The 16,828-nt window shown below is 37.8% G+C and overlaps 1 protein-coding gene across 1 annotated transcript in view; it reads left to right on the top strand.

Annotated features, from left to right (window-relative positions):
* GDA (guanine deaminase) overlaps nt 1–16,497 on the top strand; it is an 86,635-nt gene extending 70,138 nt beyond the window's left edge. The window contains exons 11-14 of the mRNA XM_070495683.1: nt 6,610–6,756; nt 10,103–10,233; nt 11,396–11,423; nt 12,291–16,497. Coding sequence (XP_070351784.1) covers nt 6,610–6,756; nt 10,103–10,233; nt 11,396–11,423; nt 12,291–12,361 — 377 coding nt within the window. The 3' untranslated portion in view covers nt 12,362–16,497. The remainder of the gene's footprint in view (nt 1–6,609; nt 6,757–10,102; nt 10,234–11,395; nt 11,424–12,290) is intronic.
* Nucleotides 16,498–16,828: the final 331 nt, after the last annotated feature.

Genomic DNA, 16,828 nt, shown 5'->3' with positions numbered 1-16,828 from the left:
ATCTCTGAAAATGATCTACTTCAGGATCCAGAAGAAAATTTCAGAAAATTGCCATCATCTTTGGAGTACAAGAAGACATGGCACTATGAAAAGACCACAAGTTGTGATGGAAAAGGAAGTGTTAAAAATGAAAGAAGAAAACTGGAAAAACAAATAGAATAAGAAGCCTGTAAATGCTCATACACTGCTGGAGGGAGGGTCAGTGGTACAGACACTCTGGAGAACTGTTGGGCGATTTCTTATAAAGTTAAACATATAGCTATATATGGCCCAGTAATTGCACTTTGGGGTATTTGCCCTAGAGAAATAAACACATACGTTTGCAAAAGGAGCTGTACAAGAATGCTTACAGCAGCTTTATTCATAATAGCCCAAAAGTGGAAACAATCCAAACACCTGCCAAAAGGAGGATGGATAAGCAAGTTGTGGCATATTCAGTGGAGTACTACTCAGCATTAAAAAAAAGGAACAAACCACTGATGTTGCAAAACATGAGTAAATCTCAAAAATATTTTGTTAAGCGAAAAAAGCCAGACACAAAAGAGCACGCACTGTGTGATTCCACATGTATGAAATCCAGGGACAACAGAGTATCTTACAGTGACAGAAGTCAGAAAATGGTTGCCAAAGGGTGAGGAGGGGAATTGACTGGAAAGGGGTGTGAGAGAACTTTCTAGAGTGATGGAAAGATTTGATATCTTTTTTTGAAAGCTAGTTAAATGGCTATATACAATTGTTAGCATTCATCAAACTGGACACCTGAGTTCCGTGCATTTTATGATATCCTAATTATACCTCAATTAAAAAACAACAAACAAACCATGTGGGAAGCTGTGACAAGTAGAATTATTGTTGCAGAAAATTAAATCAGAGATGCAGAGAACAAGGTTAACCAAAGATCACAGTGAGTGTTTGAGAAGGATCCACATGAGGGGCAGAAAGCATAGCGCCAACACATGGGATTTTCCTGACCAAGGTTCCAGAACAAATGGAACAGAAGCAATAATCAGAGCTTTGAAATCAGAGCTTTTCTGAGCTTAAGAAAGAATTGTGTATCATATTGAAAGGACTTACCCCGTTCAAGACTGAATCCTAACTAAACATATTGTGGCAAAATATTTGAATTATGAAGAAAACGAAAAAAAGTCCTAACAACAAACATATAAACATTAAAAAAAAAAAACCACCAATGAGAACATATGTCAAGAAGATGTTTCCGTCTGGTTGGGAAGAAGTTCCTTTGACCTGAATACAGGATATTTATTTTTTAAACTGAGGATTGGGCTTTGAGTTTCGGTGTTACATATTCTTTATATCATTTGAACGTCTTCAATATTTTATCATACATTTTTAAAATAATATATGCTCTGCAAAAGAACTTTCCAAGTACTAAAACTTCTTCTGTTTTCTGATTTTGTTACTAGAAACCAAGAAGTTGTGGTTTATGTGTAAGGTAGAGAGGATGAAGATGTATTTGGCAAGTGGGAGCAAAATTATAAGTATATAAAATCTCTTGTCTCAGAAAAAAGGGACATAGCAAATAGCCAAAAAACAGTGATCTGAAGGAAAAGATGAAAATATGGAACAAGTTTACATCAACAAGACCTATGAATTCATTAAAACAAACAACATACATGGAGCCAGTGTCCCACGTTCTAGTGACAATTTCTTATCCTTCTAACTTACTTGTTCCATCACTCCCAAAGCAACAGCTCTTTGATCAACTTGTAGCCTCCAGTCCAGCGATGCCGTGCCTCCTCAAATTCCATTATTCTCTTTCTCATTTACCCATCTGGGATGCCAGAGTACATCACTATAATCGTTCCCTTGGGAATGTCCTCATGTCTCATGTTCTTCTTGTTTTCTTTGTATTCACTTTGCAAAAACCCAACCCTTGGTTATTTCAACTATTCCCCTTCTCAGTGTCTACAGCTGAGCAGCTGGAAGTTGCTGGAAAAAAATTCTCTAGTGAGGTTTCATTTCAAATTTTGCTCTCAAATCCCAAATGGCCCTCAGCACTACCCAAATAGACAATTACGTTTCTCTAATGGGCACACGTCCCCATGTTCCAAGACAGCCTTTTCTCATTTCTTTCTAAACTTTCTACTCCAACTCATCGTCTCCTCACTTCCCGCTGATGGCCTTGTCTCATAAGTCATTTAGAAAATAGAAACAATCAGAAACCCTTCCCTCACCTTCCCCCCAGCAAATTTACACATTTACACACCTTCCTGCATCTGCTTGTGTGTTTTCTTTTTCCCGCTACAGCTAAAAAACAAAAATTCTCTTCTCCAATCAAAGGCAAAAATCAAAATACCGTGCAGTGTGTTCTGTATTCTCTCCCTCTCTCAGTATCTCAGCAATTCCTTTGGCCACTGACTCTCTTGCATCATCATTATCTCCTCCCCACTGGATCATTCCTATCAGCACAGAAACATTCTCTAGTATCTTCTGATCTTTTCAGCAAAGATATGAAACTTCCCTCTTAGTCAGACACCCGTCTCTGACTCTTGCCCCATCTCTCTGCTACACTTCACAGCAAAACTTCTTCAGAGTGGGAACCCCACTGCCACCACTTTCCATTCCTCCACCCCTTCAGTCTGGCTCCCGCCCCACCCTCCATGGTAACTATCCTTGTCCTTTCTCCCCTGGGCTTTTACCATTGTGGTCTCTTTTGCCGCCAACCCCAAAGGCCACCATTCTGCCCTTAACGCACTGCACTTATGAGTAGTATTTGCCATAATTGACCACTCTTTCCTTTGTCCACACAATCTTTTCTTGGATACAGCGAAACAACACTGTTCTAGATTTCCTTCTGCCTGTCTTGTCAGCCCTTCTTTCTCTTCTCTGGGGTCCTTTCTCCTTTCCCTGGACATTCAAAAGCTTTGTTCAGGCTCAGTCCTAGCCTCTCTCCTCTTTTCACTTTCCACTTTCTTCTTAGGAGACATCATCCACAACCTTGGCTTCACATGATTACACATCTGCAGATGACTCACAGGTTTTTGTATCCAGCCCAGACTCTTCCTTTGAATTCCAAACCTTCATTTTCAATTGCTTTCTTTCTCCTTCCTTTTTGACCCCTCCTCATAGAACCCCCAAACTTGCTTATATCCCAAAACACATTTAAGCCTCGTTCTCTTAAATGGCTCTTCTTTCCACGGTTTTCAGTTTCTCAAAGTTGAAATGCGATCCTTGTCTTTGGGACCTTCTTTTCCCTCACCTTCTCCCCCATGTCTAAGCCAGTACAATGTCCAACCTCATGAATCCTGAATATATCTTGAATCCATCCTCTTTTCCCATATCAACCACCACCACTTGATCCAAGCTGCCATCATTGTCTTGCCTGAACTCCTGCACTAGCTTTCTAATCAGGCTCATATCCATCTTGGACTCTTCCAATCCACAGTCTTCTCTTTTCAGAAGAATCACAGTGAAGATCTGACCGTTTCAACCTTTCCCGCCTACCACCCTTCGGTGGGATTTTGAATATGCAGAGGTCATTACAAGGCCCTCAAAGCTCTGCACGGTTTGATACCCGTCTACCTCCCAGCCTCGTCTCACACTACTCTCTTCTCCCTACGCTGGCCGTCTTTTAATCTCCTCTATGAATCACATTCCCATCTTCCAAAAGATCTTTGTGTATTCTGTTGCTCTGCCTGGAGTGCCCTTTATGCCTCTCCTTACATGGCTGAATTCTCATTCCTGTCTTAGTTTAAATGTCATCGCCTTAAAGAAATCTTCTCTGGACATCCTGTCCAAATGGCCTTTCCACCTCCATTTTCTCTATACGAACTGAACACAATTTATAGTTAATATTTGTTTCTTTCTCCTCCACTAGATATTTAGCTCACGTGGAGCTCATAAGTTTTATTTATGAGTGCTTAAATAAATCAAGCACATAGAAGATGCTCAGTAAATGGTTGTCGATAGATGAAAGAATGCATAAGAAATGGACACACATATGTAAAATCATTTCCTTTTATCTTTCCATTGCCTCTGGCTCAAGTTTTTTCTCTTGTGTGGTTTCTTCAGAGTCTTCTTGTAAATAATAGAGTCCTTTGATTGACTGTGGCAAGCAAGTGATGGTACCATTCTTTATCAAGATGGTAGAGTGGCAGGGGTTGGGAATAGATTTTCTGAGAAAATGCATCCACTTTCCTCCCTTTACCATTCCCTTATGCAAGTTCCACCCTTTGGTCCTCATTCCCCGGCACTTGTGTTATTTAATTGGATTTTATCAGCAACTGTTAAGACAGGTGATGTTATTTCTATTTTCTGAGAAAATTGAGGTTCACAGGTACTAAGTAAATGACCAAAGGTCAACAAAGCAAAGAAGTTCCAGATCTCAGGTTAAAACCAGGTCAGTAAAAAGTGAAGGCTCATTATTTCTCTTTCCACCCCATCACACTGCCTCTTGCTATATGACAAAGTAAGGATTCCACCTGCATTAAATGTGTTGCAGAGGGAGGAGGAAGGCCCTGAGTTCACCAGGCAGGGGGGGATCTGGAAGTTCCTCTCGCAATAGAAATCCATGGAGGAAAAGCTTGACTCTTACACAAATGGTGCTCATTAAATACCATGGTTTGTGTGCTCCACAGTTCATTCTTTGATCCACAGGTCTTGTTCCTTTATTGGAAGTTACTTCATTAACATAACAACCAGGAGAATATAGGATCATTAAATCATCCTATAAGTCAGCAACATAAAAAGACAGCTCTCGAGATTTTCTCAATAAATTGCATAATGTTTCCCCTAACCTATCTTTATCCTTTCTGTAAGGACAGTTTTGATTAGATATTGAGGAAAAGACTACTTTCTGTACCCGCTTTTATAACTGCAGGCTTTTAAATTGTCCATATTCACACCATCCTAATGGCTTTGCTCTTGTTTTCTCCATGTTTCCTTCCAGTCTTTATACACATATTTTGAAATATATATTCCATCTTTACATGTTTCCATATTACACAGTGATAGCATTTTTATTCTGCCTTTACATTTAACATTTTCTTTTTTCTAGCAATAAAGAAAGAATCAGTAGACAAAGTATTTCAAAGCTAATGTGCATTATTCCCAAATCTTATTTATTTTGATCTTAGTTTGATGCCATGGTAAAATGAAGGTTGAATGGATGGTTACTAAAATGGACTAATAGCTTAAGTAGATGTAATTAAAACTTGTCAAGGAAGTGGATGATCCTTTGGCAATACTATTCTGGCTAAAGAAAAGTATTTTCTAAAAAAATTCCATACAAGTTTATCTAAGGACATGGCAGACGGTTGAACATAAAATCGAACTGCAATCTAGAATTAGTACTTAATAGGTTATTACTTTTAAACTTGGCAATATATATAGGCACTAAGAATTATATATGTCTATCTTGAAATGACAGAAGGAATAACAAACAACAAAGTGTATTTTAAGCTATAGATGTACTTTTCCTCTAATAAAACATGCTAACTCACTTGACATTTATTTATACAAACTCATTTAATAACTCCCACATGTGTTCTTGCCAAAGGTAGCATTCCAATATAATTATGATTAGGGACTTTATTTAAGTCACTGAAAATCTTAATCCTCATCTAATTATGCCAAGCAACATATAAAGTTGTCTACATCAGCATTGCTCATTTATTACACTAGTTTTCCAGAATACATAAATTCACTCTAAAAGCTTTTCCTAAAAATTATCATAAAGAAGTGGCTTTTTAATTCCCAAAGTTCTCATCTGAATTAGAATAGATTTAGGACAAGTTTTTAGAGCATAGAACTGTGAATTTCTTTTAAGTCTCATGTTCTGTTATCTAAATTATCTTTATAACTATGAAGGCATATTTGACCAATTTCTGTGAGAGTTTAGGGAATATTCAGAGGTAAGTTTCTTCTCTTAACTTTGTGAACCATCCAGGCTTTGTATTGGGTTGAACTGTGCCCTCTCCTCGCCCCCGCCCAAAAAGATGTCTACCTGGAAGTTTTAAATGGGACCTTATTTGAAATAAAGATCTTTGCAGATGTAATTAAGGTAAGGATCTCAAGACAAAATCATTCTGAATTAGGGTGAGCCCTAAATCTGATGATGAATGTCCTTATAAGAGACAAAAAATGAGAAACTCATAAAGGCACATAGGGAAGAAGGTCATTTGACAATGGACGCAGATATTGGAGCTATGCAGCCACAAGCCAAGGCACACCAGGAGCCACTAGAAGCTGGAAGAAGCAAGGAAAGATTCTTCCCCAGGGCCTTTGCAGGGATTAGCGGCCTTGCCAACACTTTGATGTAAGACTTCTGCCCTCCAAAACTGTGGAAGAATAAATTTCTGCTGTTTTAAATCCCCAAATATGTGGTAATTTGCTGCAGCAGCCTTAGGAAATTAATACAGGTGTACATTTGATACTAACTGATACTAACTTAAATTGATTTTAAGTTTTAAATTCCTTTAAATGTTAGTCTGTTATCTATTCTGTGTTTATAAATAAGATCTTCTTTAAAAAAATATATTAAGGACTGAACATCTATCACTGAAAACAAACGAAAAGCCCAACCTTGTCTACCTAATATTCCATTTCTCTCGTAAGGTTCCTCTTTTGGCTTTGTTTTATCTACCGTAGATGTGGCTGGGGGTTATTCATCTTCCATGCTTGATGCAATCAGAAGAGCAGTGATGGTTTCCAATATCCTTTTAATCAGCAACGTAAGTGCAAAAAGCCTCACCCTCAAGGAGGTTTTCAGACTTGCTACTCTTGGAGGCAGCCAAGGTAATGACCATTTTATTTCTCTCTCGAACAGTGTTACAACCATGCCAATCTGAGTCCTTGGATACCGTATGAAGGCACATGTTATGGCATCATCAGGCACCCAATATCCATGACATAGCATACCCCAAATTTCGCATGTAAAGTACATGCTCAAGCATGTGGTGGACGCATCATTCTTTCGGCAAGTTCCCTGTCTTTGGCAGAAGAGATAATACATACACAATTATCATTTTAATTTTTTTTTTTGAGGAAGATTAGCCCTAAGTTAACATCCACTGCCAATCCTCCTCTTTTTGCTGAGGAAGACTGGCCCTGAGCTAACATCCGTGCCCATCTTTCCCTACTTTATACGTGGGATGCTTACCACAGCATGGCTTGCCAAGCGGTGCCATGTCCGCACCGGGGATCCGAACCGGCGAACCCCAGGCTGCCGAAGCAGAACGTGCGAACTTAACTGCTACACCACCGGACCAGCCCCATATATTATTGTTTTAGTGGATATTTCCATTGACCACGTGCATGTGTGTTCTTTAAAATAATCAGTTTTTCCATTGAGTCAAATGACATGCTCTCTATTGGCCTGAGTGATAATAATAAGAGTAGTAAAAATAATAGCCAAGACTTACTGAGGTCTTACCATGTGATAGGCACTATGCAACATGCTTTAAGTATATTGTTATTTAATCCTTACAACCACTGTTATTAACTCCATTTTACCAACAAGGTACCTCAACAAGGCTTACACAACTGTCAAGCTATATAGTGCCATGATTTGAATCCAGAAAATCTAATGCCAGAATGCAGGCTCTTATCCTTCCCCTGTGATACCTTCCTGTATAAATCTCAGATTAGACTATGAATTTTGTTTACATAATTAAGTATGCTAATTACCCAAGCCTCATTAAAAGGAGAAAGATATAAAAATATAGTTGGTTGATATGAAAACATTGTTCATCAGCTTTTTCCAGTTCTCACGTCACTGTATTTTTATGTAAAAAATAGAAAATGGTAATTGTATTGCTTTCAGTCACTTTAGTATTATACCATAATCTGGATGGATGATAGTGAACACAGCATGCAACCTTAGATAGCTAGTGAGCAATAAAACATAGAGATAGAGATTTATGATAGATACCCTGGGTCTCAGAAACAGAAGGTGATGCAGGCCAAGAGTATCCTGGGAAGAGAAACTTGCTGGCTCTTCTCAGAATATTCTGGGCTATGATGAATGCCATAAAGAATATTTCAGGGAAAACAAGTAGAGGTCATGCTCTTTCAGTTTCCCTAAGTCTTAAGATTTCATTTTCTGAAGTTACAAGTTGTAAATCACCCATTCTTTTGATGAGTGTCACGTTCCCCACCCCAACCCCAGTGTACTTGTGTATCTAAGTTGGAGTCGTTGACCTGCCATCTTATTTCCATGGTGCAAACGAGTTCTATTTAAATAATGCTTTTTTTATTTTAGGCTCTCTGTGAGTTGCTTCATCAGGATCCTGTGTCTGATCAAGCCGGCATGGGTTGCTTACCAAATCATTGCTGTAATGGCTTTCTAATCTATTTTCTGGGCTGCTGGGTTTACTGTTATGGAATTTCTTCTCCTTAGCTTGTGTCTCTACGAGAGTCTGAGTGAAATGAGATGAGTGGCTTTCTGTATAAAGTGGGGCATCTTCCCAGCTTGCCACGGCCTTTCCATTGCTCTCAAGAGCAAGATGTGTGTAAATCACCTTCCCGGAGGCCTTTGCTCCAAAGGCAGCAACGCTACATTTCCTGAACTGCATTTGAGTCACTTAGCAGCTCAGCTAGGCCTCCTTGCAATAATCTGAACTGAGATCAATTTACAAATTCACTGAAAGCAATTGTGTCTTTTCTGTTTCATTCATGCCTGAACTCTCCAGGTTTTAAAAAATAGCCCGGTTTATGTATATCATTCAAAGACTGGTGAATGAACCTGGTTTTCTGGCCTATTAAGCACACAACAATTTTATGTTGAATACAGTCATTAAAAACTCATATTTGTCATGTTCTTTGTCAGGGGCTAAAGAAGTAAAGTGTAATTGGTGAAGGAGGAGAGAATTTCCAGTGATTTTCTATTGCATTTAGTCCTTCCCCATGCAATTAATAGAACTCACCTAACTGCTTTTAACATTTCTAATTATTTTTGCGCTCCTGTCTTGCTCTAAGAATTCTTTAGCCTTTTTCTTTTCTGAGCATAAAAGAATTGCCCTTTAAATAGCCTTTTAAGAACAAGTGGGATTTCTATGTCAGTGCTTAGAGAATTGCCAAAAGACTTCTGTATGTTCATATGTAGAAATATAATGTACCAGATATTGTCTAACAGGGATATATGATCCAATATTTTCACATCGGGCTATAGCCTGACCGTGACAGACTACCGCAAACACATGTAAAAATTCAAATAAATAATGTTGCATTCCAGTTGACCTTCCTTTAATGCATGCTTCCATTTGGTACCTCAGTGTCCCCTCAGTGACTCGGATTACAGGTTTTAAGAAGCTTTGAATTCAGCATCTTTACTGACTAGGGAAGCCAACTTCCCCATCTTCTGAAACTAAGTCGTAAAAATGAGAGATGTTCTTCCTCAGCATCTAATGTTCATGGAACATGAATTCTAGCTATGAGGTGGATCGAGCCAGCAGTCATTATTGACCTATGCCCTATTTTAGAAAATCATTCTTCTCCGGCAACCAGAAAATCTATGAGGTTACAAAGAAATTGGTCCGCTTTCAAAAGCATTCGGACTCTTGAGCTAAAAGGATTATTTACTTTCAGAAGTTAATTTTTTCTGTTCAAAAGATTTAAACTAAGGAACTTCTGATGGATATGCCTGCATTGGCAAATATGCAAAAGGATAATAATTTTTTATTTATTCGTGGTTCATTTCACTGCCAAGAAAATAGATCTTGTCAGCTAGTTCATAGAACAAAAAGAACAAAAAGGTAAGGAAAAGGAGTTGGGATGTTGTGGGGGGTGCTTAGGAGGGAAAAAGAAGAAAGATATTATGTCAGTCGTCGTGTTTCTTAGAGAGATGAATGAAAATCTTGGACTAGCTGGACTGATAGAGCTGAAATAGAGGCACCCTCAGAATCAGGATCATGGTGATGAAGGGAACTGTTTTCATTCTCAGATTTTGCTTTCCCTGTGTGCTCTGCCTTCTGTAAGTCCAAGTCTTGTGACCTATTGCATTGAGAGAGCTTTTCTGCTTCACTATTGAGATACTAATTTTTTTGTAGTAACATGTTGCAGATTCCATGCTTGCAAACTGGGACATTTGCACAGTCTGATGGCTTGAAATACTGACTGTTGATTAATTTATTCCACCCTGCAGCCCTGGGGCTGGATAAAGAGATTGGAAACTTTGAGGTGGGCAAGGAATTTGATGCCCTCTTGATCAACCCCAAAGCATCTGACTCCCCCATTGACCTGTTTTGTGGGGATTTTGTTGGTGATATTTCTGAGGTAAGTAAAAGAAAGGTAATCAAAGGCATTTATTTCATGAAGTGGTCATCATAGCTTCCCTGTAGAAAAAAAATAAAGGCTGAAACGTTTTAATGGAATGCAGGAGAATCTTTAAAAGGGAAGCTAGATCCTTTTAAATTATTACAATCCCATGCAACAATGTTAACAATAATGGTATTAACAAAGTATTTGTATTTTGATTATATTTGTATGTTTGAATGTATTTAGCTAAAAGAAGCCATAATATAGTTAGCACTTATTGAACATACTTACTATGTGCTAGGTGGCCTGGAATTAAGTACTTTCATGCATCATTTTTGTTTAATCATCAGAACTCTTACGAGAGGTAGGTGCTGTTAATATTGCTATGTAACTTACGGGGCAGTGAGGCTTCAGGGAGATTAAATGATCTACCTAAGGACTCATGGCTAGTAATTAGTAATTAGTAGACAGAGTCTGGATTCCAGTCCAGGACTTTCTGACTTCCAGAGTGGAGCTCTTGACCATAATGCTACATTGATTTTCTTAATTATAAGAAAATGAGATTTATTCCTTTGTTTCCCTTATTATAGAATGTTTTCTGTATAAAATAAACTGGTGCTTCTTACTTTAATAACAATTTTTTATAAGATATTGAATTTTTCTTAAAAAACTATTACCATTTATAGATCGATCCACTTATGAGATAATGTGATACTAAATATAACATATTAAGGTCTTTAGAAGAAAGATGCTGGATTATTTGAACTTGGTACCATTTGTTATTTTCATGTTATTTATTTTACTCCTTCTTTAACATAAATTTGTGGGAATAGGGCTGTGTCCCATTCATCCAGTCATTTTTCTTATAAGAAATATAAATATTTTGAAAGATTTGAATTATTTTATTAAATCAGTTTCTTTAATTTATGTAACACTTTCCCTCTGAAGAATTCAAGGTTATATACCAAGAACTTTCAGGTAATGGATAAACATTTGTTAATAGCCAGTAGTTTCTTTTTTTTAAGCAAAAGACCATTTCTTTTTCATAAATAGAAGTAAATTTTGCCATTGAGAAGTAAATTTATATTTCTGGGCTTTGCCAACCACTATTGGCTGTGAATTTACTTTTCTAAATGCACAAAATATTCTTTCTTATTGTGACCTTTATTTTGCATTTTAGGCCGTTATCCAGAAGTTCCTCTATCTAGGTGGGTAGACACACGTGTCAATGCTAAATAAAATCTTTCTTTATCTCTTTCTTGGGTATGGTTCTCTGTATTTATTGTACCATATGTTAAACCCTATGTGTGATCGTTTGCTTTGATTCATTTTTTTTTTTTTTTTTTAACATTCCCCGGCATCAAGCCCGTTTATGGCACAATAAAGGCACTATTTGAAATGCGCATGCTCCTCTACAACGTAAATCCTAAACTGAGGAACGGTAGACCAAAAGAAAGACGTCATTGTGTCCTTTCCGCTTTCTCTCATTCTGTACCTTCCACTCTGCCCTACCACGTTGTATTTGTGATAAGTATGTGGGGGAGTCTCACCACACACATTTTTTAACGTACATTCAATTCAGTTCACTGAGAGAGAGAAATAAATAGTCCAGAAGGTTCTACCTTGCCTCTCACTGCAGTTGAGTGAACTCCGAGTCCTAAGTGAACTTGAGATGGGAGAGACACCTGGTATTTCTTGAGCTCAGTTCTAGCAGGCCCTCATCTCACCATGCTGAGTGTGATTCTAGGTGTAAAGATAAGTATTTCCTTTACTATGGGGGCTGGAAATGCAAACCGTGCACGTCGGCTGGAAGGACAGCAACAGGGGGTCCGTTCACCTTTATGTGATTTCTGCCTTAGGTGCAGAATTCCGACCCTAATCCTCAGATTAGGTGGAACATCGTCTGTTGCTCATTTCTCCCTGTCTAGATTATAAGCAATCTGAAAGAGAAGAGAGAGCTTTTTGTATTTTCTCTCTTAGAAGTAGTTTTTGTTTTTAAATCGCTCCCAGTGGCAAATAAAATACATATTGACACAAAAGCACTTTATAAATGATTCCTTGATTTCCTTTTTCAGGAGATGACCGAAATATTGAGGAGGTTTATGTGGGCGGAAAGCAGGTGGTTCCCTTTTCAAGCTCAGTGTGAGACCCTCAGCGTCTACCAGTTCTCCTGGGACAACGTCGTTCTGCGTCTGTTTGTGCCCAGGCGGAGTTAGAAAGTCAACGAATAGTACCTTGTTCTTGGGCTGACTCTCTCTTCCTGTATCCAGTTACAGTATTGACTTGACAAATCGTTTGAAGGAAGTTGTGCTAATTCTCAACTCTGTGCTTGGGAGGGTTCAAAATTTCTCTCTTTTGAGCTCTTCAGATTTACTTTAAGCTCAAACATAAGGGAATGTTATTCCTGATGATATCCTTATTATGAGATTTAAGTAAGATTGACTTCATATGTGGAAATGTGGAGAGGAAAGATATTTCTATAAAGTTAGATATTTTAAGCCAATAAACATGAAAATCAGAAAACAGAAAATGAACCAGTGAATATATTTTAATGAAGGAGAAAACATTAGACTATGAACAAACACTGGAAAATCACTTCAGATTATGTTTGAAAATTATATACTGAGCATACTAATTTAAAAAGAGAACTTGTTGAATTTTAAAACGTGTTTCCCGATTGACCTTGTCTTCTGGAAATTTGCATTTAATGGAATTTGCATTTCAGAGATGTGTTATTGTTGTGCTTTGCCTTCTTCGGGGATGAAATGTCAGAAATTGAATGCCACGTGCTTTCTTAATATAGTTCTGTGCTTCAAAGTGTTTGACAGAAGTTGAGTATTCAAGATTTAAAGTTTCTTAGGAACATTATTCTCATAACTACATGGCATAAATAGTTATATTTCTGTGTACTTTAAAGTCACCTTAATGTATAATTGTGTGATGCTGTTATTGCTTCAATTTTATTAGAAGAGAAACAAATTCCATAATCTACTGCTGTGTAGACTGGAGCCTTCATAAATTGGGGCAAGTGCTGAGCATCCAAAAGCTGCCAATACCAAAAGGAAGGGTCTCATTGCAATGACCTATTCTCCCCGAGAACTACGCCATAGTTGCTGGAAATTTCATACTCAGATATCAATCTCTTAGAACTTTAAAATGAAGGACAAATCCTCTTAAAGAAATGTTAAAAATCTTTAAACCCTGGGGCCGGCCCCGTGGCGAGTGGTTAAGTTTGCTCGCTCCACTTCCTCGGCCCAGGGTTTTGCTGGTTCAGATCCTGGGTGCGGACATGGCACCACTCATCAGGCCATGCTGAGGTGGCATCCACATGCCACAACTAGAAGGACCACATCTAAAACTACACAACTATGTACTGGGGGACTTTGGGGAGAAAAAGGAAAAATAAAAAAGAATCTTTAAAAAAAATCTTTAAACCCTACATATTGTGAGTACTCTATTTTTCAATTTTATCCTATTATCTTTCTAATTCCTAATAATTTTCAGGACATTAGAATTTTAGGATAATGAAAAATATATAGATGTCCCACTTTATGTTACTAGGACTTAATCTGTACTAGACATCTAGGAACATTAAACAAAGCAGAGTATTTTTATGCGTCCTAACTATAACCATAACCTAGAATTAAAAAGCAAATTATGACTTTATGATAAATCCTTAAGAAGTATTGATGTGAATGTTATTTAAATACTATATTTTTCTCATTTAATTCCAAATACTATAAACCAACAAGGAAAAGGAGTAGATTTTCTTAATGTATCTTAACACTCATACCTAGGGCTTAGTTGTGACTCATTATTATTATGTTACAGTAGAGAACTTTATGTAATATAGCTAATCCATATCTACAGAACTAAGAAAAAGATTCCCCCTCTTGTATTATAAATTTTAATCTCATGTAGTCATGCCAATTCAGAAGTATGTCCAGTTTTTTTTTTTTCCTGGTGGAAACACTTTTAGATTTGCTTGTTTAGATTTGCTACACTTAAAGATAGAACACATTTTTATCTTATTTTTTGAAAAAAAACAGAGTTTGCATTGTGGGATATGAAGTAACTCAGTAAATCCAATTTCCAGTCTCAGCCTCTGTATTTCCAGAATTTCTAATTCCTGCACCATGTCAAAGATCCCCCCACAAATTTCTGTCCATTTCTCTAGAGCACTGGGAGACGTTTTCTCTTTGTCTCCCGATCCCTCCCGAAGGACCTGGTTACCTGCTGTCTAACCCACACGAGCGGGCTTAAGAATTTGGATGAAATGTGCAAGATCCACTACTAGGCAGCAGCTGCCCCACCCTTGGCAAGCTCCTACACTTCTCTTCCTTAAGGGTGTACATTTTACGTTGAACATCAGTTTTCATATAGATTTAGGATTGATATGCAGTAAATATACATAAATGTAGCATCAGAAGCAGGAAGAATGGCCATATACAACCAATCTGTCAAGCGTTAAATATAGCCCTGGAAATATGTTAAGAGTTGAATACCTTTTCCAGTGCAAATAGAATTCATTGAAATGTTTACATGTACTTTGTTCTCCCTGCACCCCTGATAACTTTTATGTTTTATTTCTCTGAGTGCAGTGTTCCTGAATGTTGATCTGCTTCTTGCTGTACTACAGGGATGTGCCACACATGTGGCCAGATGTTCTGCACTTTGAAATGTTGCCTTTGCCTACTGTAGGTTGACTTTCTGAATGGTGGAGAGGCAGTATTCCAAGCCAATCCCATTTGTCACTTTATATTTGGATATTTTGCTCTCTGACAGGAAAGAAAGTATTAAAACTTATCAGCACCTTCACCCCACCCTGCGCTATTTGCCTCAGGTTTCATGGTATTTTTAATGGGATACATTTTGGCAGGTAAAACCGTATTCAATAGTATTAACTATCATACTTTAAAAAACATCTTTTCACAACCAGAACACAAAAGCAGGCTTATCAGCTAAGGTGAATTTACTTTTCAAAAGGGAATGAAATGTGGGATTAGGACCTGAGAGGTTGTCCTGGTCATGGTAAACTGAGACCAAGGAGACTCTGCTCCCTTGTTTATTCTCCAAGCTTCTTCTCAAAGGTTTTAATTGTCAAAGGTTTTAGAATCCAAGAGAATATCTTGGAACAAGCTCCCTTCATGCCAGGAGGAGGTCTTTCTAAGTTAACATTGTGAGCATTGAACCCCATTGAATTTCTTTTTTACTTCTGTGAGAATTCAGCATGGGACAGGAAGGAAAGAGATGGGAAGACACTCCATTACGCTTAGCTGGTTTTGAAGTGTGCCCTTGAATATCCCTGTGGGCAGCATTATGTCTCCTCAGAGATAATGGAGGTGGTGTGAGATCCAGCAGTGGTGTGAGATCCAACAATGTATTTTGAGTCTTCACACCCTTCCAGACTCTTGCTATTTTTAATCTTTTCACCTCAGAACCAGACATATGGAAAGCTTTAAAGGCAAGCTGGAAGCGTGTTGTGTCAATTCTACCTTGTGCTATGCACAGAAGATATCCAGAACTGGATGCTTCCATAGCCCACTGGACATCTTTTCATTGTGTGCGTTTTCTGATGATGCTGGAAGCAGTCACAAGTTTAAAAAGAGTGTTCTGAGTTATTAAAAGCTGGACTAAGAAATGTGTCTTGGGCAATGTCTTGAAATAATTTTCAAATTGCATGGATTGTGAATTTTTTTGAAGGCTTAAAGAAGACATTTGCAATTTCTGATCTACCTAGCCAACTTTAGGTATAACTTTGGACCCTGACACTTTTTAATGTCTCTGAAAGAAAAGCATGAAAGAAATGCACAAATGAATGGACACTATTAGAAAACCCTACCATTGGTCCCCATGCATATTTTACATCCAGCCCTCTTCTCCCTTTGCCTCCCACAGTCCTGAGTGTGACAGATCAAGAATTGAGTTAGTTTGCAAATCTGGTCCAAATTTAATGAAATGTAAAAGTTGAACAGGCCAATGATGAAACAAAATGTAAATTCCGAGGCCTTCCAAGTCCATGGGGTTCAATGACCTGAGTAATAGATTATGTGCCATTGATTTGCCTGTCCATTTCCCACTCAAAAGCCTGCCAGAAAGCATTTTTTATAGAAAACCACCTTACATTATCGTTAAACTCCTGATCGCTACTCTTAAGAATATACATGTATGTATTCATGGGGACATTTTTTCTCAATATTGTATGATTTGCTTATTCTTCATGTGCTGAGTGAGCTCCTTTGTGCTTCTGACAAAAATAAATGAGATTTTGTGTTTACATTATGTTTTTGTTGTGAGTTCCCTCAGTCTGATAGAAAGGGGATTAATCTTACAATGTTTCTTTCTTTTTAACATGAATTTTAAAAAACAGAATAGGATATTTAGCTGTGGGGCAACATGTATCTTCCATCCTATGATAGGCACCATAAATAGCTTTTAAAAATTAACCTATAATGTTCAGCCCTTTGGAATCAGATTACTACTGCTTTTGATTTCAGCATAGTTAATATCTCATATTTTATAAGCCACAACCCAGAGTGAGAAACATACTTTAACATCAAGAATTAGTTCACACTGTAGGGCAGCAAAATTTGCCACCTCAAAATGTGTCTCC

The sequence above is a fragment of the Equus asinus genome, chromosome 23 (assembly GCF_041296235.1).
Source record: "Equus asinus isolate D_3611 breed Donkey chromosome 23, EquAss-T2T_v2, whole genome shotgun sequence".
Classification (NCBI taxonomy): Eukaryota; Metazoa; Chordata; class Mammalia; order Perissodactyla; family Equidae; genus Equus; species Equus asinus.
Note: the sequence above shows the minus strand (reverse complement) of the source record. Positions and strands in the feature narration are given on the sequence as shown.